This window comes from Nelumbo lutea, chromosome 5, assembly GCF_056320005.1.
Source record: "Nelumbo lutea isolate HS-2025 chromosome 5, American lotus-T2T, whole genome shotgun sequence".
In the NCBI taxonomy this organism is placed as follows: domain Eukaryota; kingdom Viridiplantae; phylum Streptophyta; class Magnoliopsida; order Proteales; family Nelumbonaceae; genus Nelumbo; species Nelumbo lutea.
The window spans coordinates 30,600,952-30,627,824 of NC_142688.1; the positions used below are offsets into that span (position 1 = coordinate 30,600,952).

At 38.4% G+C, this 26,873-nt stretch overlaps 3 protein-coding genes and 1 long non-coding RNA gene across 10 annotated transcripts; 2 read left to right on the top strand and 2 right to left on the bottom strand.

Moving 5' to 3' along the window:
- The first annotated feature begins 394 nt into the window (after window positions 1-394).
- LOC148851403 (UBP1-associated protein 2A-like) lies at window positions 395-9,022 on the top strand. Its single transcript, XM_088946389.1, has 2 exons — window positions 395-1,793; window positions 8,724-9,022. The coding sequence occupies exons 1-2, from the start codon at window positions 583-585 to the stop codon at window positions 8,725-8,727; spliced, it is 1,215 nt and encodes a 404-aa protein (XP_088802515.1). The 5' UTR covers window positions 395-582; the 3' UTR covers window positions 8,728-9,022.
- Window positions 9,023-9,121: 99 nt separating this feature from the next.
- LOC148851404 (uncharacterized) lies at window positions 9,122-11,880 on the top strand. Its single transcript, XR_016099557.1, has 2 exons — window positions 9,122-10,863; window positions 10,960-11,880. It is a non-coding gene; the product is annotated as an uncharacterized LOC148851404 (long non-coding RNA).
- A 2,822-nt stretch (window positions 11,881-14,702) lies between these two features.
- Window positions 14,703-19,204, bottom strand: LOC148851405 (uncharacterized). 6 transcript variants are annotated; one of them, XM_088946391.1, is made up of 4 exons: window positions 18,905-19,201; window positions 18,768-18,821; window positions 17,788-17,955; window positions 14,703-15,393 (listed from the first exon to the last, which is right to left on the bottom strand). In XM_088946391.1, the coding sequence occupies exons 3-4, from the start codon at window positions 17,908-17,910 to the stop codon at window positions 14,923-14,925; spliced, it is 594 nt and encodes a 197-aa protein (XP_088802517.1). In that variant the 5' UTR covers window positions 17,911-17,955; window positions 18,768-18,821; window positions 18,905-19,201; the 3' UTR covers window positions 14,703-14,922. The 6 variants fall into 6 exon arrangements, with proteins under 6 accessions (XP_088802517.1, XP_088802520.1, XP_088802516.1 ...); XM_088946394.1 differs by having other exon boundaries at window positions 14,703-15,387; window positions 18,905-19,197; XM_088946390.1 differs by lacking the exon at window positions 18,768-18,821 and having other exon boundaries at window positions 18,905-19,204.
- Window positions 19,205-22,133: 2,929 nt separating this feature from the next.
- Window positions 22,134-26,273, bottom strand: LOC148851406 (ABSCISIC ACID-INSENSITIVE 5-like protein 3). 2 transcript variants are annotated; one of them, XM_088943675.1, is made up of 4 exons: window positions 25,220-26,273; window positions 24,635-25,114; window positions 24,421-24,492; window positions 22,134-22,813 (listed from the first exon to the last, which is right to left on the bottom strand). In XM_088943675.1, the coding sequence occupies exons 1-4, from the start codon at window positions 25,436-25,438 to the stop codon at window positions 22,733-22,735; spliced, it is 852 nt and encodes a 283-aa protein (XP_088799801.1). In that variant the 5' UTR covers window positions 25,439-26,273; the 3' UTR covers window positions 22,134-22,732. The 2 variants fall into 2 exon arrangements, with proteins under 2 accessions (XP_088799801.1, XP_088799800.1); XM_088943674.1 differs by having other exon boundaries at window positions 24,635-26,272.
- Window positions 26,274-26,873: the final 600 nt, after the last annotated feature.

Here is a 26,873-nt window from a genome sequence, read left to right on the forward strand (position 1 = left end):
CTTATTGATGTTGAAATTTAGATACAAAATTTAAAACTGGCTTAAAAAATGAAATTATTTTCTTATTTGACATTGGATCAACAATTCAACCTTTTGGGACCAAATGTGACAACTATTGACATCACTATAAAATGATAAAATTGAAAAAGATAAATATCACAAAAAATTATGAAAAATACATAAATTTTATAAAAAACATTTAAGTATATTCTAATATTTTATATTAATTATATTAAAAAATAAATATAATAAATAAGAATTAATTTTTATACACAAATATATAAAAAAGTTTGAAAACACATTACATATTATTTCTATCATCATAATCATTTAAAATTCACGTGCACATTTGCTGGTTAGATTTTTAAATGAACCAAACACCTCGTCAATTTCCAATCGAAAAAGGTTCCAATCTAATGGTTTTAGGCTTTCCAGCCATCGATGACTTCACCGCGCGGAAGAGATATAGCGGGATATTCAACAACGCCGTACAAGAACCTAATCGCAAACCCTAGCTGGTCGTTCCCTCTGTAAAACCACCAACTTTCCCCCTTCCCTTCCATTTATCTGAGCACAGACACCATGGCCAGAAACAAGAACAAGAGGAGAAAGCTTGCGAAGAAATCAGAGAACAAAGCTGGAAACAAAAATGAGCCCGAGAAAGCTCCAGCTGCCGTAAACGAGGATGATTCCGATAGTGCATCGTCGGAACCTGAACCAGATTCCGAGAAGGTTCAGAAATTGCTAGAACCATACACGAAAGACCAGTTGATCGAATTTATCTGCGACGCTGCCGTTAAAGATACTTTTCTTCTCCAACGAATTCGCTCTATTGCCGATTGTGACGTTTCACATCGCAAAATCTTCGTTCATGGTCTCGGCTGGGACACCACCCGTGAAACCCTCATTTCTGCGTTCCAGCCGTTCGGTGAGATCGAGGACTGTAACGTTGTCATGGATCGAGCCACTGGTAAGGCCAAGGGATACGGCTTCGTTCTATTTACGTCTCGGGCGGGCGCAACGAATGCACTGAAGCAACCGCAAAAGAAGATCAATAATCGCGTTACATCATGTCAATTAGCTTCCGTTGGTCCTGTTACTTCGCAGCAGACTCAGGATACAACAGGTCGGAAGATTTATATCAGCAATGTTCATTCCGATGCCGACCCGGAGAAGCTTCGGGCGTTCTTTGCCAAGTTTGGCGAGATTGAGAATGGGCCCTTGGGGTTCGACTTACTTACTGGAAAATCAAGGGGGTTTGCTATGTTTGTCTATAAAACGCAAGAGGGAGCAAGGAAGGCGCTCGAGGAACCTTACAAAATGTTTGAGGGACATCAATTACATTGTCAGAGGGCAATCGAGAACAAGAATAAGCCTGCAGCACAGGCCGTGCAGGCCCCAGTATTGGCTGCTGTTGCAGCTGCCCAGAACTTGGCTATGTTCAGCCAACATCCTTCTCTTAATCCTTTGTATGGCGGGTTGCTTGGAAACCCCACAGCCGGGTTTGTTGGAGGCTCTATCAGTCCGTTGGTGGCAGGGGCTTTGAATCCTGCTGTTGTACCATCCGCTCAAGTGGCGGGGACTTCCTTAGGGAATGCAGTGGGACTAGGGGGGTATGATGCATCATCACATGGGTTGGGTAGTTTGAGTGGCAGCGCTTCGTTGCTTGGGGCGTATGGTTCTACGTCAGCATTGCAGGGTCTACAATCTTACCAAACTTCTCAACTTGGGCAGTCATCTTCTGCGAGGACTTATCCCACTGGCGGGACTTTGACCGGTTATCCATCTTACAGGTGCTAGGATATGTCTCAGTCGATTTTACTATTATATCAATTTTCCTTATCTTAAATTTATTATTTTGTCATTTATATTTTTGCTTTTAATCTATGTTATACTAGTATTTCCGGTACACATTTACTGAGCTGCTTGCTTTGATTTTTCTTATGTTCGAAGTTCTCAATTTGTTTTTGGTGTTTTATATCGGGAAAATTACTTGGGGCAGGTTGATAACAGCTGAAATGGATGAACCGAATGATTTGTTGCTTTGTCTTTTAGTAAATAACTAAATAAGTCATTAAGAAGGTTGTAAGCTCCTTTGAGGCTGAAACTGGAATTGGGGCTAATTATTATACCTTCCATTGTTTTATTATTTAATTATTTTATCCATTAAAAGAAAAAGCAATGAGCCGTTCAGTTCAGGCACTCCGGCCCCCAACAGCCCCCTGGTGGCCCTTTGAAAGCCACCGAATGAGAACATTTTAATTTAGTCCGTTAGCACTTGAAGTCATAATTACATATTAAGGATACATTGTTGTAGTGGTAACAAAATTCAGAACGAGTTCATATCTTTAAACTCTCAAGTGGTTTTTTTTTTTGTCTTAATTTTTTAGATGATTAATTGTGCTTTCAAACGCTGATATTTTAAGTGGAAGGATTTTACTCTTGTACCTTTAGAATTCACCATGAAATTCATTTATTCTAATTATTTTGTTTCAACTCTTTTACCTGTAATATATGTTTTTTGTTAGTATTTTACTTGTAATATATAAATATACGAACACATTGCTTTAAGTCTAATATATGCAACCATTTGTCCTTTTATGGTAATATTTTTTGTTGATGTTTAATACCTGCTGGTACATTTATATGAAGTTTACTAAACTTAATGGAGAATGACTCATGTGAATCATGCTTTCTGGATGAGGTCATGGTTGTTATGACCTATTTGGGAAGTTTTATATTTCCTGCAGGTCTTTTGTCTCCTTTGTCTTTTTTCTGTTGGTAAAACCTGTGACTGTTGTAGAGTGGAGTTGTTCTTGTTCATTAAAGAACAACTCCATCTCCAGTTAATGGGTTGGCTATTATTAAGTGAGAGCTGAAAAGTAATTTCAACACATTCTTTGGTGGCATAATTCCTTCTCAGATGCAAAAAGGTGGCTTCGGATGGGCCTACTTTATCAGTTAAAGGTCAGTTAAGAAAGATAGGGTCGGGCCAAGAAAGAGACCAAAGTGTAATTATAAGACATAAGAGAATTGCGTTTGAAAAGGGCGGATTTCAGGTGGGCCGAACATTAATGCGAGCTTAAATGGGCTGAGCCCATTTGGGAAGGGAAGACTAGGATTTTGGAAGGAAAAGAAACAGATGTTGTAGGAGGAGGATAATATAGGTGTTATATTACAAGATATACCTACAAGGAGGAAGAATTGTATGGAATGAAGAAAGCGGGAGAAGAGAAACACGATTCAATCAGAAGCCTAACTATGGAGTTGTAAGGGAGAAAAACTAAGTGAACCGAAATTTAAAGGTCATTGGCCGTGCAATATCTGGGTGTGCAAGGGGATGACTTGCACCATAGCAGAAAAGGAGTGGTTGGATATGAAGTTGGCCTCATTTTACTCTACTTAAATTTTCTTTTGAATCCATTTTGAATAACATTTTCTGGATGGTTGACCATGGTTTTAGTAGGTTGGATACGAAATTGGCTAGATTTAAGACTTAATAGACTTTAGTAGGTTTTCTAACTTGTTTTTTGATGAATTGATGCTTGAACATGGTTGCATACTTTGGATGTTGAATGGATGAATGAATGTTAGACATATTTGTGCTGGTTGAATGAATGAGGTGAACAGGTTTGCAATGAATGAATGAATGATTTGAACATATTTGTGTTGGTTGGATGGATGAATTGGACATTTATTTGATGGATGCATGAATAATTTGCACAGGTTTTAATCTTGTGGATTCACAAGTTTTTAATCTATTGGATTCATAGGTTTTCAATAGATGAATGAATAATTTGAACAGGTTTACATATCTTCCATGAACGGATGAATTGACCATTGCTTGAATGGTTAAATGGTTGTATTGAACAAGTATTAATCTCTTGGATTCACAGGTTCTTATTCTATTGGATTTACAGGTTCCCAATAAATTATTTGAACACGTCTATAATTTATTAGATGAATGGATGAAATTAAGTAGGACCAAAATGGATTAATTGAATCAATTTTGAGTGGATTGAATGAGCAAGTGATTTGAACATGCTGTGAATGGAAGAATTGAATGTATTCACAAAAAAAGAATTGAATGTTCAAATCTATTGGATGAACTTGTTTGATAAACATGGTTTGAATTAAATTTAAAGGTTACGCCTACAACACATATGAAGAAGCCATATATCAATTTTGTAGGTTCCAAGGTAGTCTCCCCACAGATATTCGAAGAATGATGTTCTTGAAGAAAGCAAGTTGGTGTAACACAGATGTTTAAAATGACCACTCCTTGAGGAGGGAAAAAGATTAACTTGGTAAGCTGGGATCAAATTTGCTCTCCTCTGGAGCAGGAAGGTCTGGGGGTTGGGAGGGTAAAGGTGTTCAACCAGTTTTACTTGGCAACTAGCTTTGGAGAGAGAGAGGGAGAGGGAGAGAGAGGTCTAATAGCCAGCCAGTGTTTTCAACCTGTTGCTGACATGATCAGTTGAACCGTTTGGACCGTCACCCACCATGATTCCAGATCCGATTATAGTAAAATCTGGAAATTGGTCAAAAACCATTGACCAGGTCAAAAACGTATGATCCGAGCAGTTGGATTGTTGACTCGACCCTGTGACTGGGTCATTGGTTGCACACTAAATGTGTATGCAAACTTCCGGAGGCCATACCTTTGTGCTCGGATGTCCAGTTGGGGTGATGTTTAGAGCTTGAGCCTGAGCCTGAGCCCCACGGGTTTAAAACTTTGTCATAGCCTGATTTAGAATGGCCTGTGCCTGGCCAGCCCATCATGCTACTTGGCCCATGAACAGTTCTACTCACGGGTAAGGAAGTGGATACTAGCTCAAAGGATAGTTGCAGATGGATTTGGCCTACGGATGGGCTCTTCTCTGTCAAACCCTTTTAAAGATCTGGAATCCTACTTCCTAAGGCAATTCTGATCAGAAGGGAGTACAGATACAAGATCAGAGTTGTGCGCTTTGTGTGCAGGTGTCTGAGGATGCTGATCATCTTTTCATCCCTATTACCTCCCGCATCTGGTGGCACTACCTTTCTACATTGGGGGTTGCTTGGGTTTTTCCAGGGACTGTTGTGGACCTCTTGTGAGTTTTCTACATTGGGAGTGCAGATCCAAGATACAGAGTTGTGTGCTTTGTGTGCAGGTGTCTGAGAATGCTAATCATCTTTTCATTGATTGCCTTATTACCTCCCGCAACTGGTGGCACTACCCTTGTACATTGGGGGTGGCTTGGGATTTTCCAAGGACTGTTATGCTTATGGACCTCTTGTGGGGTTGGATTCTTCAAGGCCTCTCTAAGCTTGCTTGTTGTGTTTGGGCTTCAGTTCCATCTGTTGTATTAATTACTATTTGGGCTGAAAAAAATAGAAGAATTTTCCATCAAGCCTCAAAGGATGTGGAGGAGCTTGTTTCTTTTTCTTTTGGGAAGTTGGTGTCCTAGGTCTCAGCTATTAAGGGTCTTCACCAACATAGCCTGGCCATTTTGCGGAGACCTAGTAGCTTGTGGGATTTGTAATCTTGTTTTGTTGTTTATTTTTGGCTCGGCTAGGGGATGGTTCCTTGGGGGTCAACATTGGAATATGAATTTTTTCAAAATTTTGGTCTCAACAACCACGTGGAGAATGCAAAATTGAGAAAAAAATTTCCTTTCTCACCCCATTCTTGGCAAACCAAACGGACCATTAGCCTGTAAAGGTGGCTTGGCTCTGTTTTGGACTATTGGCAGCATGAAAAAAGTTCAGGGTTGCAAAAAATCTCAAAAAGATACAATCCTTAGGAAAGCTGAAAGATAGAGGTTCTTTTATTGAGATCAAGGATGATGAGAAAACAATTAGAGGTTCTTTTATTGAGGAACTTAGTGAAAGAAGTTAAGATGGCTGAAATGCTCAAAGAAATAAACACCTTTATTATACTAATCCTTAAAGTGAAGAATCCCAATTTTATTTTAGGGGTGCAACTTGGGTTGGCACAACTCAAGCCTAGACCAACCTAGTATGCATTCTTGCATGGGCTGGGCTTGGATTTTCAGTCCTCAGGCTGAGCTTGGGTCCCAAACCTTAGGATTTTCTATTTTTGGGTTGTTCTCGGACCTAGCCAGTTAGCCCTTAGGTAACTTAAGCTTGGTCCGAACCCAACCTAACTTAACTATACACATGCATACATATATATGTTGAAACATATATGCATGCATGCTTATATGCAAAATATATAAGTTCTTATTTAAATGTTTAAATTAGTGATAATAAACAGGTCCATCACTTCATGCAACATTTTAATGCATTGGGCTTAATGGGTCCACTTGAGCCCAATCGACCAACCCGAGTCTGTCTTGGGCTCAACCTAAGGATGCCAATTTTCAGTTCAGTCTAGGCATGGGTTGGAAAGATCAAGCTTGACCTCGGGCCTGGTTTGGGCTTGGGTTTACCTTAAACCCGACCCTGCCCGCCTGACTTACACAAGAATCGATGGATGGCTATCGAACATGATATGTCCAAGGCTTATGACAGGGTGGAGTGGGGTTTCTTCTTCTTAGTTAGGTTTTGCAACGTGTGACATATCCTCAAATCCAGTTAGGTTGGCTAAAGCCAACCTCAAGGAAGGAGCTTCTATTGTGGAGGCCATTGAACAGTATAGTTCAGCTTCTGGAGAGCAGGTAAATTATGATATGTCAACTTATCCTCAAATCCAGTAAGAAAGACCTGTTCAGTTTTATCATTGATAGAGTAGATCAGAGTGTGAGCAAGTGAGTAAAATGGAGAGAGAGTTTTGGTGGGGATCTGGTCAATCAAGAAAGACAATGGCTTGGGTCAGTTTGGTTAAGGTCTCTTAGAACAAACTGGATGGGGGTCTAGGCTTTCAAGATCTCTATATATTCAATCTGGTCATACTTGCTAAACTATTTTGGAGGGTCTGTACTGTGAGGTACAACCTGTTGGAGGCAGCTTATCTAAAAAGGGTCCTGGGGTTGAAGGAGTTTGCTAGAAGGGAGGGAAGTGATGCTAAAATGGGTCTATTGGGCTGTAAATGTAGGTGATTCAGTGAACGTTTGGATTTTGGAGGGACCCCTTGAATCCCATCTATCCCTTGCTTCAGGCTTATGGGGCTTGCTCTGAGTCCTCCCACCCTCTTTTTGGCCTTATTTGTAATGTCAACAGATCTTGGAACACTGACATCCTTTGCAGGTTCTTTGACCTTTTTTTTTTTTATAATTACAGGTTCTTTGACCCTTAACAACCAAAGAAATTCTAAAAATAAGATTGGCTGAAAATAGGTGGGCTGATCATAGTCTGGGCCTATGACTCCCCAAAGGCATATTCAGTGTTAAGTCTTATTACCATGTGGCTGCATCATTAACTCTTCTAGTCAGCCCAATCATGGGTGTGGAAGCAGATGCCCACTTGAAAATCAGCAGTGAGCTGCCATTTGGAGCCTTGAGAATGTTCCTTAGGTAAAGAGTTTTATTTGCAAGGCCTGCTGGAATGCCCTCCCTGTCAAGGCTAATCTGTGCAAAGGGAAGATGATTGATTCCTCTTTATTCATAAAAAAAAGGATAATTGATTCCTCTTCTCGTGCTATGTGATAATGAATCTGTAGTGTTGCATATCCTCTACTTTCTTGTAGTCATGCTAGAAGCATTTGACTTGGAAGCCCCCTGGGTTTGTAAGCTTGGCCAGGCATTGCCTCTTACAATGTTGTTGTGAGAGATGGCAATGCTGTTTTTATTTTTGGTTGTTGTGGAGCCTCTACTGCTAGTTCAACCTTAGAGGATGAATAGCCATTTTACAATGTTGTTGTGAGAGATGGCAATGTTGTTTTTATTTTTGGTTGTTGTGGAGCCTCAACTGCTAGTTCAACCTTAGAGGCTGAAGCAATAGCCATTTTACAAGGTGTGAAGCTGGCTGAATGTTTGGGGTATTCATCATTTTGTGCTGGAATCTGATAATCATGATCTGATTAGCTGTTTGCAGAAGGAAAGACCCTGCAATAAAGAGATTCTGTTCTTTTTACGAGATATTTTGCTCAGGGTTTCTAAGCCACAAAAAGGTTTTAGTTTACACCAGGAGTATTTTGGGGGCTATTGATTACTAAATGTACTATTGAACGATGTCTGAGTCTCAGATGAGGGTTTAAGTAGTTCTGTCTTTTGGTTTCTGTCCCATTCTGTCCTGTTGTGTTTTGCTGTTTAGTGACTTGAATTTCTTTTTACACACAAAAAAGGGTTTTTAAACTTGTTTATCTTGATTTATTTTAAGACCGAAATCCATCATTTGATGCAATGACTTGAGCTAACAGAAAGAGAAATGATAAATAATTAATTTATCTTTTACCACTTTTAATACTGATCTTATTATGTGCAAAAATTGTCCGTGTGTGCCATATTTAGTGACAAAACCCACTTTCTCCTGGTGCTCCCAAGTATGTTCAACTTTAGTATTCAATATCTCTATAAGTTGTATAATAATATCATGTTTGCAACCTGCATTCTGTAGAAAAATTCAAACATATTCTTTTTGTAGTGAACTCAGATCTTTGTTTCTATGCTTATAATGTGAATCCTTTTGTTGCTTTTGCAATGAGCCCTCTTTTTTCTTTTAGTTGTCTCAAGTAGAAGCAATCTTTCAATGATCTTACTCAAATTTCACCACTTAATTAGAGGCCCCTCTCCAATTTTGTTTGTTGCCACCCTTGACATGCTTGGGCTCCTTGTTTGCAGATGAAATGCAGCTGAGCTAAGATGGACGGTTTTGTTGCAATGTTGGGGCATATTAAGAAAGAGCACACATTTTGGTTCTCTGTTTCTTGGGTATGGAAGCTTTATTGATGGGAAAGAAACACCAAGACCAAGTATTGGTTGTTTTCTTGTGACCTATCATTCTATGCTTTAGCCAAGGTCAAGAAACCTGTTAACAGTTTTTTGTCCTTCTATCTTATGTTTTTGATCTTTAAGCTTATCTTTGACAGCTTGTCCACGTACTTTCTGCAATACTTATTTCGTACTTACATTTTCTTTTATCCTTTGGCCCAGTTGGGGTTAAACTTTTATGCTTTCATTATTTTCCTTCTTTTTATAGGCTTTTTGATGGTGCTTATCGTTTAAGGATGTCTATTTTTGTCTTTCTAATTTGATATTGTTTTATTTGTTTTTCGTTTTTATTTGGTTTCATGTTGTTATTGTCTTAATACTCAGAATCATGTTTTAATATAGGTTTGTTGATCAACATAATTATGTTTTTGCAAGCTTCACAATATTTTATCTGAGTATTAGTTTCTTTTACATTCTTAGAAATTTTCACATTTTCCATCTCAATTATATATTTGAGATGTAAATCTCCTTCCATACATTGTTGAATCTTAATTTTTCAGGATCATGCTTTTCATTTCTGCATAACATTTGGTTTCAATATTTATAGAGCTTTCATGTATTTTTGTATTTATGTATCTTATTATATTCAGCAGAATTAAATAATTCTAACACCATAAAAGAATTCTGCAAGTTTTCAGTTGCCTTCTGAGGATCAGAACGCAGTGGATGTCATCCTCATTTCAAAGCGTTCTCTTCTTTTTTTCCTTTTGGTATTTCTGGGTCAAACATATGGATCTAACCATACATTTTCAGTTTTTTACTATCTTTACGACCTTTACCTATTCAAGCACTCTCTTACCATTCCAACACTCAGCAATCTTGGCTATGGTTAGTGGCATAGCCAATGTTCAGATATGACCAGGTTTCAAGCCCTCTAGCTCAGAATTAAAGATGCATAAATGAGCACAAATAAAGGGAAGGGTTAATGGTAACAAGACAATACACATAAGAGGCCTTGAGTTCCAAGTCTTACTATTACCTTATTGAAATTTCTATTCATGTTGTAACCTGGGTGGGTTTATAAAACTGGGACGAATCACTGGTTTGCTATTATAACTGACTGGTCAGCCGGTGTTTTATGTATTATGGTTTTCAGGATATGACTGAATTGGCTAGGGGCCCAGGTCATGGTTCAACCTGTTTGACCGGCTGGTCTGGTTTGGTTTTTTAAACTATGGTCAGCCTTATGTGACATGGCCAACAAATGGTTTAAACTCATGGTTCAATTCCTTCCGCTCTTACTGATGCTGGTACTGTATTGTATATAATGTTTATTGATGAGATTTCAAGTTTGATAAATAAGATGGCATCATCATCATCATCCATGCCATATGCGGTCGGCCACAAGTTCAAAGTATTGACATGTATCGGCCAATATGTGTCGTGCCGATGGCTTCTCGATACGCCCCTACAGGGGTTGTATCAGGTCAGGACATGGTTCAGAGGGTAGTTGGGACTTAAACAGTTAAACCGACCTCTCTGAACAGGTTTTGAAAAAAAATAAATAGAACATGAAAAAATCACCGATACAGGCTGATATGCCCTACTGATGTATTGGCCTGTGTTGATACTTTGAACCTTGGTCGGTTACATGAGTTGTGTTTTGCCAATTTGTTCTATTTAAAGCCATGTTCACTGTTATTATAGATGCATTCTACTTCTGAGGAATCGTGGTGTGGGGGTTTGGTCGTTCCATCCAAGTTGAAGTTGGAACTCTCAGGCATTCCTTCCCTCATCTCCTAGCTGATGGGTAACCACCTGTGTGAGGCTTATTACATTTTGTTCCTTGCAGTATGACTTCTTGAATGGGGTTTCATTGTTTCTTATCTACATATATGACGATTCTCTTAAGAATTCAAGATGGAGTAATTGTTTAAAGCAGGTTTTGAGAACATATGTTAGTTAATCTGCCTGCCGTAGCGCTAGCAGACATAAGAGCTATTTGGAACTCGATGGTCCAAGATAGTTTCCAGAGCTTATTCTCTCTTAGGTATTGAGTGATATTTTTTCTGGACTTTCAGTTGGTTTTGGGGATTTTCTATGTTGTGGTTGAAGTCAGGTGATTTCTTTGTTGATTGATTGTTAGGCAGGTGATTTTTCTTTTCGGAATTTGAATGCATATTCCCAGCTTCTGAATGGAGTATTTTTTTCGTCGAGTCTCGGAGGTAGTAGTTTTAAGAATTTCTTCGCTGCAAGTCAAGAGCCGTTAAGTATTACGATTCACTGCTGGTTTTCTTCCAAAGCCGAATATTCATTCTTTGTATCATTTGTTTTGAGTGGAGTATTTTTTTGATCGAGTCTCGGAGATAGTAGTTTTAAGAATACACGCTTGAAGTTCAGCGTGTTGAAACTTATTGAACCAATCATAAGAGGAAAATAAAACAGTGCTTGGATCCTGGAGTCAAATAAGACTATCTAGGCTTGGATCAAAATTGTCTTGCACGCGGACCTAAACCATATTCTTTTCTCTGAGATTTTGTTGCCTTCTATTGCTTCATAGAATTACGGAATGAGGAAGAGCAAGAGTGCTCTTTGTTAAGAAGCTATACTATGATTTCGTTCTGGACCTAAGTTGCCCGACATGAAGAGAACCAGTTTTGGGTAAAGTAGGTGCTTCTCTCAACTTTTGGTTAAGGTGTTATTGAGGTTAGACTACTTGCAAATCTAAGCGGCATTAGTACTGCTTCAACTGGTGGAACGAGATGGTTAGATGTATTGATGTTGCACTTTCATGGCAGTACGTTGTACAGATGTAAAGCAGTCGAGGAGATAGGTCGAGTGCCAAATAGTCTGAGGGAATGTCGGGAATTTGTTGTAAAACCTTGATTAATTGTATTCCGTTGATCATGTCCATGTGAATTTCAAGAACGATTTCTGCTTCCATTTCCGAGAATGTGTATTTTTCAGATGTAAATGCCCCATGTGCTTGGATTGCGTCGTTCAATTGTAATTCGGGTAATAGAACTCTAAATATTATCCAAGATGCTTACAAGTCACATGCAGACAAGAGACTGCTTTTCGATATTCTCTTCATCCTTTAGTTTATTTGAAAGAATAGGAATCAAATCCTTCCAACAATAAGGACCCCCCTCAAATTATTTTCGACAGGGCCTTTAAATCTCTTAAAGAGTTTTGGCTGGTTAATGAGGATTCAAAAAATGTAAATGATTCCTGAGTTCTCCCGAATTTGGGTGAAATTAAAATTAACATTGATGCATCTTACAATAGAAATGTCTCCTGTACTGTTGCAGCTATTGCAAGAAACCATTTGGACAAGGTTTTGGATTATAAAGCTTATAACTTGGGTTATTCTTCTATTACTGCTGCAGAGGCATGGGTGGCTTGAGAAGTTCATAATTTGGCTATGAATTTCAGCAAGTTTTCAACTACTATTGAGGGGGATTCTAATCTGGTTATAAAATGTCTCAAAGGTCTGATCCATCCTCCTTGGAATCTCAGGAATGTAATCTTAAACTGTTGGCAGACGAAGGAAAAGATGGAAGGTAGAATTTGTTATAGGCACATGTATGAGGAGGCAAACCAAGTGGAGTACTGGTTGGCGAATAAGGCTCATTCTTTGTCTAGTGGTGTCGTTTCTCTCAATCTTTATACCCTTCCTAGTGATTTAGCTTCTATTTGTTTTGGTGATTTTGTGGGGCATGCTACCCCCCATCTTGCGTAGCACCTTTTGTTTTTATAAAAAAAAGGTCTTGACACACTCGGAAAGCATGGGACTCCAATTGGGACCCATCTCCCCATTGATGGTAATTATGTGCAAGCCAAAGGACTAGTTGTCAATAGACCTTTTCATAGGCTGGGTAGTATGACAGCCCGAGCCATTCTAAGTTGGGCTTTGATATAAATTTAGGCCCATGGGTTTGGGCTTGGACTTAAAACACACAACCCAAATTTTTTATGGGTTGGGTTTGGTCTTTTTAGAAAAGCTTGGCTGAGCTTGAGTCCAATTTGATAATATATTATAACAAAGCATATATTTTATGTAATAAAAATATATGCAATATGTTTTTTTCTTTGTTCCTCTCTTTTCAAGTCATAGTGAGATATTTCATTATTTTAGGGTTTTGAAGTCGTAAATATAAATAGAAAAAAAAATTATTTATTAAAAAAGAAAAAATATATTTTTCCAATTTTTTGCCTGGGCTTCAGGCTCGAGCTTGGGCTTTGGGCTTTATATGAGGGCTGGGCTTGGACTCAAGACCTAGGCCTGGTAGTCGGATCAAGCAACATCTAACGAGTGTAAATCTAGTCTTGGGGATCATACCACTGATGGAAGCGAATCCATACCAACTCTTTGAAGGAATGAAAAAACTTCTCCACTAAACTTAATAACGATTGCAAGTGTACATGATAGGCCCTTCTGATATGGCAAAGCAGCCCTATCCAATAGGGGTGTCAATTGGATTGGATTTGGTCCAATCCGATCCATTCTAATTTGAGCCCAATTACAAATGGACTAGGTCTTCCAATCCAATGAATATTTAGGACCGGTCCAATTCAATGTTTGGACCATCCAATCTGTTCAAATTTGTTTTAATGTAGATTGGTTTAAACCCAACTCTATATTCTTATCTACTATTAATGAATTAGATATTGACTCAATCCAACCCAATCCAATATAAGTTCATTATGGATGGACCGGGTCTATTCCAATCCAATACATACTTTGGACCATTAAGTCTAGACTGGTTCAAATTGATTTTGGATTGGACGGATCCAATAAATATTTTTGACCATCAAGTATGGACTGGTTCAATTCAATGTTTTATTAGTCCGTTCAATCTGTCCAAAGTGGTTTTAGATTGGACCCCTTCTCTCCATGATTGTGTAACCAAACGCCAAAGGTAGAGGCAGTGAAAATTACCGAGTAATGGCTTAATAGAATAAACAGGATGATTGTTACATCTTGTTGTGTATTGAGCATATGTTTGGCATCGATGCTGCAGAAGCAGCAGAAAACGGTGCTGCTGATGTGTGGATTGGAAGCACCGTTTTCGGAAAAAACAATCTTTTTTTTGTTTGTTTGTTTGGAATCGTTACTGCCAGATATGACGTTTTCTGGAGCAACAACTTTTTCTTTTTGGTACCAATGCTCCGGGAAATGTTTTCAGCATTGGTACCCATTATCCAGTGTCACACCACTGCCACCTCACATCCCTGTTGGCCGCAATGAGCTGCAGCTCCAGGAAACGCCAAATTTGGCGTTGCTCCAAGCCATGCCTTCCTGATTTTCGAGGCATGGCTTGGATCACCGTTTTTAATAGAAAAGCGGTTCCAAACACATGCATGTTTCCTGGAGCACCATTTTTTTCCAATGTGGAACTGATATGGTACCGTTTTCTAGAGCAACGGCAATGATGCCAAACAAACGCTGAATAAAGAGTTAAGGATACACCATATATGGAAGAGGACGAAAATGGAATTTGTAATTAGGCTCAACTCAAGCCACTATGGAATCAACCACTGCATCACTATATTATATAAAGTCGGTACTTATTTAGGGTACCATGCAGGTCATAAAAATGTAAAAGCGAAAAATGTATACTGCTCGAAAGGCATGATATTGGAAGGGTTTTGAGCAAAGAGCAATCAAACCCCCTCTCCTACAATTTTGATAAATAATTGGCTGTTTTTCCGATATAATAATTGAATCCAAAAATAAAATCCGAATATCATATAACATATATGGTTAATACTTGATTGGACACATGCATAGCACATGGTCTTTCACTACTGTGGATAATGCAATAACATGAAAGAGAACATGATTTATCATCATCAGTTATCTATGGACAATTTAAAGGATTCCGATTTGAAATGGCCAGAGCAAAATGTCAGTATGCTTTCAATCGGCTCATTGCCATGTCTCTGAAAACAAGCATTAAAAAAGATGATAAATACCTAAAGAAAGTAAATTATCCACCCTCAACAATGTTCTCCTGTCATCTATAACATGATAAGGTAGAGGTTAGAGAGAGAGAGAGAGCTAACATAGGATGTTATAACTACGACACTGATCCTACTCTTTGTTTTACTTCTTCCTCTTCTTTGGGGGTTGGAGAGCCTCTTCCTCCTCATCTTCCTCTTCCTCTTCGTTCTCTGGTTCCTCTTCCTCTACAACTTCATCACCCTCATCCCCACCATCATCATCATCATCCTCATCGTCGTCGTCGTCATCATCTTCATCTTCATCATCATGGTCTTCTCCATCTTCTTCCTCGTCCTCTTCCTCTTCCTCTTCTCCATTCTCTTCAGTTCCACCTGCACCTCCTTCAGGCCCCTTCTTAGAGTGGCTTTTATTGCCATTAGGATTTTCATCATAACCTCCTCCATCTTCTGAAGAGAGCTCTTCTTCACCTTCTCCAAAGCCACCATCTCCATCTTCATCGTTGTCATCATCTTCATCTCCTTCAGCATCCACTGCCTCTGATGGGCTCTGTTTGCGATTGTCTCCTCTGCTTTCAGGTTTGTTGGTTATTAACAACCCACATAGAACCTGAAACTATTTGATTAAGCTGCAGATCTTAGTCAAAAGGACATGCTGAGCAAACTGGAAAAAAAAGAGAAAATAATGGGAATTAATCCAAGGAGAACAGTACCCATGCGCTGTTAATCCAAGTGCTAAATCAATGTTAAAATCAAGTGATAAATGGAAATAGAGACCCTATTAGTATAACTATGTGCTGCAAACCCAGCAAATCATTAACATTTAACAGATCCACGGTTTTCCAATAATTCCAAAGTTCAATATCCATAAATCATACAAACTTTAAGAAAATTTCTGATAACAAAGAAAGAAAGAAGATCATCTAGGAAGTGCAAAAAAACTGGTCCAAGTAATAAATAAGAAAATCTATATAAGGGATTCATCTTCCTCCTGGTCCTAATATAATGTTTATTGGATGTCTCAGGCGAATTGTTAAGTTGGCAACTACAAACTTCGCATATTACAAAAGCTTATATGCTTAACGATTTCTCTAAACTCTATATATTATTAAACTAGACAATCATATGTTTGCCAAGAAAGCCTAGACCACCAGATGGGGCAATGGTTGGGTAAATGTCAGAATAAAGAAATTATCGGCTTTTTGACAACAAGAACTCAGTGGAATCTGTAATTAATTTAGCTTTTGCTTGATTAGGGACTGGCTCTCCACCAGATATATTTAGTGTATGGTCATTTTTTTTGCCTATGTAGATTTTTTTTGGATCTTCTTAATATCTTTTGTTATGATGTACAGAATCTCAATGTACAAGAGTGTTCATAGTGGTTCTTAATACAATACATTACCTTTTCCAAAAAAAAAAAAAAAAAATCAGTGTAGAACTTAAGAGAAGTAAAATTTCATTGAGCTCTTAGCACATGTTTCAATTGCAATAAATTGATCATCCTCAGAAAACCACAACAAATGGGAAATTCTGATCATGCAATTAATATGACCCAAGAAGGCAAGAACCATTGCAAATGCAATTAATTCTGACCATGCAATTAATATGATCTAAGTCCAACAAATTTCTTCTTAAAATAACTGTACATATATGTTCCTCCAGTGACAACAGAAACAACACAAAAATCAAGGGCACATATATTGATGGACACAAAAACTTTCAATTATTAATGCCTTGCATTTGATCATAGCTTTTCAAGGCTACAGTAATTTACCCAACTTTTTAGCTTCAGCCATTAAGGAACCAACAACTACCTTAATTATTTACCAAAAGGACAAATCAATAAGCAACGGCCCCTAATTACGCTATTCTGTTCTCTCTTACTCTCTCCTTCCATCTTCCCTCCCATTTTTATTTTCTTCACCTTCCTTCTGTCCCAGCCCGCAGACTTGATGAATTGATGAAACGGGTCGGATCTCACATGCGGTTTTTTTAAATAGTGAGATAAAACCAGACTGAAGAATATAAAAACTAAAAAGTAAAAACCAAAAATATCAGCGAGTTTGGCAAAAGTGAAAACCCAAAATACCTAAAGTGAAAATAAAGCAAAGGAAAAGTAGGAGACGGAGGCGAATATTCGAAAATGCTCCAAATTCTATTTTTATCTCTTTTCCAATTTCAAAAAACAAAACATTTTCACTTATCTTCAAATAGAAAAAAAATTCCGCTCCTTCGCTTGATTATTTTTTCTTTTTTTTTTCAGGCAGACGTTGAACCCGATTACGTGCCCATAAGTGTAATGCTCAGAAGGGCGATTCCTTCAAACTCAACTCAAACATGATAAGAAAAAGCAAGGAGATCACATTCCACACGTGTCCAACCCCAACCAACCGGATCTAAATTCCAAAACCGTTAATTCCATTTCAGTTCCGGAGAGAGGGACGTAATAAGGAAGGGGTTTGTATAGTTCAGTCCACCCCTAGGTGGAGCTAAACATTTTTAGGGGTGAATTGACTCCTGCCCGTGGATTGATGCCAAATTTACGGGTAGGATGCGATTTAAATAATAAATAAATACCGACTACGGCGCCGCTGTATCTCTCGGGCTACGTAAATGCTGACTGTGGGTTCATGTATATGGAAATATTGATGTGCCCACTCGTGATTGGTTGCGGAGAATTTAATACTGTACAAGTGAATTGGGATGTGCTTCTCACAGAGCGCACCATATACTTAACTCACATGCATATCTCACCGTGCATTGAGAACATCTCCCATAAATAAAAACACGAAGAGTACGAGAGATATTTCGATACATGGTGAAATGTGCGGTGTGAGGTGCGATGTATAAGGAGCAGATCCGAACTCGGTGCGAGTAGCAGATCCCAAGCGCGATAACCCAACAGCGCAAGTTAGCACAGACCTTGGTCATGCTGAGAAACCAGCAAAACCGTTGTACAGCGGGAAGTTGTTAATAAGGTGCTAATCTTAAGTTTAATTGAACTTACTTGAGCTGAGAGATGGGATTTGATCAGAGCGGAGGTGATCAAAGCAGCGAATGTTTCTCCGGCGCACGTTAGCAAGCCCTGGTTACCCATCATCAGTTGAACTGGACCCTGGTCAGTCTCCATGTTGTACGGCTGAGATCTTTAGCTCTGGGGAGTAGAGAGGACCCCCTGACGATGAGACGCAGGCAAAAGAAAGACAAGAGAGGACAGTCAGATCGGTTCGAAGTCCGGCTTAGCCGTTAAAAATCTCCAAGGAAATCCGACAACGAAAATTAAATAACAACTTTTTCTGTCTCTCGAAGTTCAAAAAGGTTTGAACAGATAGAGAGACCAGACCAGAAGATCAGACGGGAAAAAAAGGAAACATTTTTTATCGGATCCATTGACAAGATCAGAAGAAGACAAGGGACTTTTCAAGAGAAACAAATGTGGTTGTGGCCGTTAAGTGACGGAGTTTCGCCGGGATTTTCATTGGCAAATCACGAAGGCATTAATTTTCATTGAAAATACCACCGTTTTAACGGAAATAGCGAAAATTTCTCTTAAAAAATACAGATTTCTGCATGGTTTTCGCCGGGAAAACAACGAAAGCAAGTACGTAGAAAGAAAAACGCAAAAATCTTAACAAAGAATGCCGGAAAAAGAACGCCACGGAAAACGATGGTTTGGCCGGGAATTTACAGAAAAATAACTAAAGCAGTTTTTTTTTTTTTACACGAGAAAAAATTTTAGGAGAAACGAGAAAAATCTAGCCTGGAAATGTCGTTTCTGGAAGAAAAGTTCACCGGAAAACAACGGTAGTCGGCCTTTCTAAAGGGATAAAACGAAAACGTTGACTGCAAATGCGAGAGACATAGCGGAAAACGAGATAAAACAACACAACCATAGAGAAAACCTGATTACTCAAGGAAATCTAGTAATATCGACAAAAACTACTCCCTTGATCCAGAAATTGACAGTAATAGAAGAAAAAAACGAACCAGAAGCTCAGCTTACACCGAGAAACTTGATACTGAGCAGTAAGCTCAAAACGCCTGAAATATAGCATACAAACCTGAAAGGTTGAATTAACCGACGTAATTACTAGAGAAAAAACAGATCGGGAAGAATAGCATACCTGGTATGAAGATCTGTACGCGAAGCTAGCAGATCTAACGAGTTACAGCTCTAAAACCTCATGAAACCAGCATCAAAAGCCCTTTCCATCCTGGACCGTCCGATCTCGATCGCGAATACACAGAGATACAAAGAGAAATGCAAATACAATATAATAATATTAGTGATGGAGAGAGAAGCAGCTCAGCTCAAAGTGCGCCTCTTTGCTGAGGCGCTGCCCGTAAATGTAATTTCACACTCGGGTAGTCGGGTTTCAATTTTCAAATCGAGTCACGAGTCCAACGAATTCGAAGAAGTCTCCGTCTCTGCGGTGCTTCGCAATTTAATTCGATTTAACCATGGTTAGTTAGTGAACCCAATTAGGGTTAGAGTTTGGTTAAATCCACGAGTACTCACGACTCACGAAAACCGTGAAAATCTTCAATTGTTTCGAATTTTTGTCGCCAAGGGAGAAACCATTTGCTAGGGGAGGACTTACGATGTAAACTAAGATACGTTAGGATGTTTGTCGGTAATCAGGAACCGTCGATTTGTCTCCGAGAGATGGGTATTTCCGTTGAGAACTTCTTTTTCGTCAGAGGTTCGTTGAGAAAATATCTTGTGTTCAAACCTAAGGATCTTGGAATCAAAACAGGTGATGCACACGTGCTGATTAAAAAAATTCTCTTTTCATGGATGATAAGACGTGACGTGGCGTACAGACCGACTCAGAAAATAAACAAAAATCTGGAAGGGGTTTTTATTCCAATCCGACAGTTATTGGCCATCGTTGGTTGAACTCTGAATCACTGATGGATGGGAGCATCATCATCGGAGTTAACAGTTTGAGCATCGCCAAACTCCATGTAGACAACACGTGGAAGAGAGGAAGAGAAAGGCAACTAACAAAAAAAGGGAAATCGTTAAAACTCACCATGTTACTAGTTAAACTGGCCACCGTGTGTTAATATATTACTATTTTAATATTTAGATATGAAAAAAAGAAAAAGTTTAAAAATATTTTAATTGCAAAAAATATAAAAATTATAGGAATTACAAACAAAATAAAAAATTATTTTTAAATTATAGAAACTATAGAAATTGAAAAAAAAATCAGAAAACAAAAATTCTAGAAAAAACACAAAAAATTATAGAAAAACACAGAAATTGCAAATAAATAACAAAAAATACAGGAAAATTTATAGACTGTAGAAAATAGAAAAATGTAAAAACAGAAATTATAAAAAACATTGGAAATTATAATAAAACACTAAAAATTCAAAAAAAAAATAAGAAAATTGAAAACTAAAAAATGACCATTTTCCCTTTAACTCACCATTCAATGGTAATTTGATCATGAAATTTGTTATTTATACCGACATGAACACCCCTGTTAAAAAGTATTAATGATGCACTAATGGAAGGTGAATTTTGGAAAATAAAAACTTACTGACAGTGAGTTTTAGACATTTTGAAAAGTTGTGTGTTAAAGAGAAAATGATGAAAATCCATGGTGAGTTTTAGACAATTTCCCCAAAAAAAGAAAAGTGAAGCTGGATCCCACAATAATTGCCATGTTTTTTTGTAGTTGAAGTATCACATTACGGTTGAAAAACTCAACATCTAGATTAGCCACATGTCATTTTTTCCTTTTCCCTTGAAGAAATTTATCCAAAATGGGTATTAGATATAGACCGGCTGATTAACTTTGGCTGTTGGGGTTCAACAGCATAAGTTGCTGAGACAGTTTCTGGGCTGGACACATTCTGGGCAATTCACCTATTCACACCCATGCTTTTGTTAATTAAGATGTACTTACTAATTTACCCATTCTCATTGGTAACACGGCATTACTAGAAATTCTCTCAACAACATAGGTCGTTGGCTCCCAACAGCTAAAGTTAACTTTGGCTGTTGGGGGCCGACAGCCTTTCCTGTTGAGAGAGTTTTTGGGTTGGGCATGTTTACAACAGTTCACCAATTCACGCCCATGCTTTGGTTTTTACTCAAAATAAATCAGAAGGCAATTACTAATTTGCCCACTCTCATGGTAACGTGCCCAACCCAAAAACTTTCACTAGGAAAGGCTGTTGGCCAAAGGCCCAACGTTAAGCCCACCCAGTGCCACCCTTCAGATAAACAATGATGATGGGTTAAAATTAGGAATGGCAACAGGGGGGGGAGACGGGGAGCCTCTCCCCATCCCCATCCCCGTCCCTACTAACAAGGACAAGGTTATCCCCATCCCCATCCCCACAGGGATCACCATTCCCCGTGATTTTTAACCATTTTGTTTTTGTTTTTTATTTTATTTAAAAATTAAAATTAAAATATTTAAAATTTACAATCCTATTAAAAAAAATTCAACCATATTTTTAAAAATATTAATATATAGATATATGTGTACATATACACATAAATAACATATGCATGCATATATACATATATATTAGTGGGGATCCCATGGGACGGGGATCGGGGTCCTCGTGGGGCGGGGAGTGCTCTCAAAAATTTCTCCATCCCCGTTCCCAAGGGGGGGGGAGGAGAATCATCCCCATCTCCACCCCATTCGGGGCGATCGGAGAAATGGAAAAAATTGTCATCCCTAATTAAAATGTACTAAGAATAAAAAAAAAAAAGTAGAATAGAACCGAAGGATTACTATTTCACCCGTATCCAAACAGTCTATATTTTTATGATATATGCTTTATTCTAAATAGTATAGTGTCAATGTGTACATTTAACAAATACATAGTAAAATTATAGATTAAAAGTATAGCTGTCGATTCCAACTGGGTTTTCAGGATCATATATGATGGTTTCAGTTATAGACCACCAACTGTTTCACTATAGTTTGGTGCAGTTTTTAATATGGTTTGGACCATTCTATTCTAATAATAAATATAGTCAAGAAACCAAACCAAAACAGTAAACCGAAATTTTAAAGAATCCCAGCCAAACCAAACCAAAGAGTTAATTTCAGTTTGGCGATCTGGTCTGTATAATGAACACCCCTAATTGCAAGTTTACAACCTGCAAGAGAAAAAACTAAAAAATAAAGAAATTCTTCAAGAGAAAAAAAATGAAGAGGCCAAAGCTATATTATCTTCAAGAGGAGATGAGGAAAAAGAAGAAGAAGAAGAAGAAGAAGATGAAGAAGAAGAAGAAAGAAATGGGCCAGAGTCCTGAAAATGAACCAGTGGCACCATATCAGTATGGGTCCAGATCCTTAAAAGGAGACACGTGGATGGTAATAAGTAAATTTTAAATCTGGTATTGCAAGAGTCAGCAATATGCCACCCACACTCCATCAAGATAACCACGACTTACATTTAAAGCCACAAAATAAAATAAGATGAGTTGATAGAGAAACAAAGAATCTAAGCAATGCAAATCAGATTGAAAATGAGAAATGATGCTTACTAAAATTTCGTAGCAAATAGAATAAGATGTTGATTTGAAACCATTGATATGATTGAACCAGTCGGTATTGGAGCAGAGAACGCCCTCCCCTGTCTTATCTTATGCTAGACAAGCAAATGGAGGAATCTGTACAAGTATCAGCTGGAATAGAGAGACTTGCAAGCCAAGGAAAAAAGGGGAAGGAAAGAAAAGAATCTATTTTTATTCTCTCTCTCTCTCTCTCTCACTCTCTCTCTCTCTCTCTCTCTTTCTCTGTGTGTGTGTCTGTGTGTGTAAAGAGGTGTAGCATACCAATCGCAAACTAAGCTCTCAATGCAAAACCAATTGCTGTGTTGATCTACAAGCTAATGAATTAAAGAAAAAATGGGGAAAAAATAATGAATTTTAAAAGAATTAAATTAATATATGGACAGTTATGCCTGCTGTCTCAGAATGATGTTGAACTGGTACGCCGGAGTTGGTATTTAGGTTCTAGAGGAGGATCCAAAGGTAAAAGCATCTGTATCTCCTGTTCAAAATTAACAGAAGTTAGACATTGCACCTTATATCAAAAGAAAGAAGTTAGGCATTGCCATTCATGTGAGATTAAAATAGTGCTCAAATTGTACAACTATTGAATCTTGAGCCAAAACTACTTGGATTTAGGATAAAATGTGAGTTGATAGAGAAACCAGTTCATAGGCTGCACAAATTTCAGTTGAGTAGTAATGTTCACAGCACGTTTAATTCATGCATGCATCTATATATGGACATATGTACATATAAATGCATATTTAGGTTGATAAAAAAAAAAAGATCAATAGTTGGAGAAGATAAAGGTAGATGGCTGCAAAAGTACAGTCGTTATCATGTTTGGCACAACAAGTGTCAGGAATTACAACATGAGAGTTCTTAGGGATAATCTAATACCAGAAAAACCTCCGACAGATCCAAATTGCCATGAACCCCTGCCTAATAATCACTACCTTGGCATTCCAGTGATTTATTTTTTAATAATAACAGATGAAGAGAAATCATAGAAATAATAAGCTAAAACAATGCAAGACTGCAGTGAAAGAGTAATAGAAAATAACAAAATATCAAAAGGTGGAAACACAATTTGCGTTTCCAAAGATGCCATTAGATAAAGAGACTGCCCACTAAATTTCCGTATCATGTTCTCCATCCTATTCTTCAATTTCTTTTAGTCCTCCTCCGACCCCAACAAAAGTGGCACTTAAGTTTTCTCTTTCTAAAGAATACAATTTAACCTTTTTATACACCCACAAATGCTTAGCACATTAGCACATAAATCTTATTAACAGACCATTAAATAAAATCATAAAATCAAGAGTTGCACATACATGGAGAGGGAGAGGGAAGGAGGGAGAAATTGCTCTCCCCCATCTAAATACTTTTGCTTCTGTCGTTTCTGATGTTGTAATCATCTTTTAGGTGGAAATTATTGCTGCTGCATTGTTGTTACTTTGACTACGAGTCTTACAAATAGTTACCACTACTAACTTGCTTTGTGATACTTTATTAATTTTATCCATTTTTTTTCAATCACATCTGTCATTTCCAATAAGGCAGCAAATAACCACACGGAAACTGTTAAGGTTTCAAACACGTGATCTCAATGGATAGTGGAGAGGGAGATGGGCTGTGGAATGTGGATATAGCACAAATCCAAGAAGCATCAGACAATCTCCTCAAGAGGCAACTTTACCATAAATGCATGGCAAAACTGACTTGGAGATGATCGCCATTTTACCGTATAACTACACTAAGGAATCTCTTCATCATCTATAGCAAATGCTGTAAATTATATATACATTCCTAAACTCAACAGGTAACAGGAAAAATTCCCCAAAGGAAGTAACACATTAAACATGTTCAAAGTGACTAAGAAACGAAATTAAAATATGACCATGACTATGATCAATTTCTCTTGTATATCATGACCCTAGTTCCTCTTAATGAAATGGAGGACAGACATTTAAAGCTAGAAGAACTAAGTCTGACATCTTACATTATACAATAATTCATGCAATGAAGATGAAAATGTGCTTTGTAAACCAAGAAATGCATTGTTAATACTTAATATTAATAATTTTAAACCATCCAATCTCATACCTTCTGCCTGTTGAGCCTCTTATTTGTTTTCTTTAACTCTGACACTTTATTCTCCAAGTGGTTGGTATATGCCTATCATCACCACAACAGACAGAAAAATGATTAAAAATATATATATAGTTTTACTACTGAAAGCACTAATAACAAAGATAAAAGCCAATATTTTGGGCGGCTTCAGTATAAGACAAACAAACAAATGGGCCCTTAAATCCACCTGCTTCCTTGCCCTTGATCTAGCAGCTGACTCACGGTTTTTTATCATCCTTTTCTGCCTCCTCTCAATAGTCTTCTCCATCATCTCATCCGAGAACCGTTGCTTCCTTTCAACCGTTGACTGTGAATCTGATGATGTCACTGTCACAACTGGCATTGGCACCGATAGTGCCAGTTGGTTCCCTGAGTACCCAGAATCCCCAGCTGAATTCCCAAACACTGACACAGCAAGAGGCACACTAGAACCCAAGACTGCCATCTGCTGCTGTTGAACAGCAGCCATCTGCAATTGCAACCAGTCTGCCTGTTGAGTTGTTGAAACAATTGGGTCAATTGCCACCAAGGAATGGGGATTAAGAACACCATCCTGATTCCCTATACTAATGGCACCAGCTCGGATAAGGAAATCCTCAAGTGTGGTTTCCCCGAGAGTTGGTTGCCTCTGCATAGATCCATCACCTCCTGTATTTTCTTGCTCTTGCTGAACAATGTCATTCCAAACCTCATCAACAGTTTTCCTATTGAGTGTCCGATTCAAATTGAGATTTCCTGGAGAAATAGGAGGAGAAGATGGAGAGGCACTCACAGTGGAGAGTTTTTGGTCGTGCGTGACCTCACTTCCTTCAGCTGCAACTACACCCTTCAACAGTTCATCCAAATTCATACTATTCGAGGGCTTCCCTACATCCCCTACCTGGTTCTGGACCTCTTCAAGGGTGAGATTGTAAAGAGATCCTTGCCTAGCAAGAAGCGGGAAATAAGCCGCCTGACCTCTATTTGGAGACACCATGATTCTAAACCCCATTCAACAAACCCTAAACCCACTAGCGAATAGACGGAGAACCACAGAAATCAGCAATTCAGTTCTCAAAATTCAAATCAACTCCAGCAAATGAAAAACATATTGACATTTCTGGAAACCCAAGTAGCAGCTATATTCAAAACAGCATCGCAAAAATTCACGACCAACTGAATTCGGTTCGCATTCATCTCTAAGAAAGAGAAAAGAAAAAAGAAAATATGAACTACCCCATAACAACAAAAGAACAAACTACCTGGAGAACAGAATCTAATTTGCAAATTCGGGAGAAACAGAACAGAAACAATGAAGAAACTGATAAAATCTCTCCGATTGATTGAACCGGGAATGAGAACCGCATCAGCAGAATGTAAAGAAATTGAAAAGCCGCGTCGGAGCCGCCAGGAAGGGTGAAAAACCAGTTAAAGATCAACCTCTGAACGCGGATTCGTTACGGGAGAGATGGATTTTCAGAGAAAAAGTAGGGAAAGAGAGAGAAAGGCCGTTGTGTAAGTGAGGCACTTTGAATTAGGATTTCGTCTCCCACGAAAAGAGTATGGAATTCCCGATTCCAGTGTGACTTGTTAGAGCTTCTCCCTCTAATTTCCCCTTTGATTGCTGGTGTCTTCGTAGGGTCAAGCGTTCTTCCACATCTACCCCCCAACTCATCTGATTTGAGAATTTATAGGTTTTCCCTCCACCTGATATGATTTTTGTAATGTTTTTGGCGCCATGGCGGTTAACAATTGGGTGGGATAGGGTATCAGACTATCATTAGCTGTCTACTTCCCTTTCGATTTATTTAGGCACGTTTGGGTTTGGCAAGTATTTTCGTTTTTTTAATTCTTAAATCACCCCTTACTCCTGTCATTAGCGTCCTTAATGTTCTTTTAAAATCTATACACACATGACACCATGCCATGTATAATTTTTTTTGAAACCCTATATTACCCTTCGTCACTCTTCTGCAAAGTAGGTAAGAATCACCGCCCATGAGCGGAACTATTATGCCGGTTTTTAGATTTGATGTTTCAGAGAATGGAGAGGACACACTGTATAAAGAAAAAGACTCTTATAAACGGAGAGTGGCCATTGAGAAAATCTTTGAGCTTCGGTACCATATTTTGGATTTGAGAGTTTAATCTCGCAAGGATGTATGTATTAAGCTATCAACTTCTTCTTCTTCTTCTTCTTTTTCTTCTGTGTATGACATCATTCTCACCGAAGAGTTGCTCGATACTCTGACACCCGAACACAAATTCAAGAGTTGTTGTTGACTAACGTCTACGAACAAGGTTGTTCCAGTCAGAAACAGAGATAGCTAGGGCACCATGTTGCAGTGGCGGTGACAATAAGAGAGAGAGAGAGAGAGAGAGAGAGAGAGAGAGAAGTTTGTTGGAAGAAAGTGCAAATGAGCGAGCGAGGGTTTGTTCATTGTCAC

Bases quoted from the DNA above. Each gene is read 5' to 3' on its own strand.
- LOC148851403 (XM_088946389.1), top strand. From the start codon at position 583: ATGGCCAGAAACAAGAACAAGAGGAGAAAGCTTGCGAAGAAATCAGAG.
- LOC148851405 (XM_088946390.1), bottom strand. From the start codon at position 17,910: ATGGAGACTGACCAGGGTCCAGTTCAACTGATGATGGGTAACCAGGGC. The intron at 15,394-17,787 runs GTAAGTTCAATT...TTAATCAAATAG, and splicing joins AATCCCATCTCTCAGCTCAA to TTTCAGGTTCTATGTGGGTT.
- LOC148851406 (XM_088943674.1), bottom strand. From the start codon at position 25,438: ATGGGGTTTAGAATCATGGTGTCTCCAAATAGAGGTCAGGCGGCTTAT. The intron at 24,493-24,634 runs GTGGATTTAAGG...TGGTGATGATAG, and splicing joins GATCAAGGGCAAGGAAGCAG to GCATATACCAACCACTTGGA. The intron at 22,814-24,420 runs GTATGAGATTGG...AATTTTGAACAG, and splicing joins AGAGGCTCAACAGGCAGAAG to GAGATACAGATGCTTTTACC.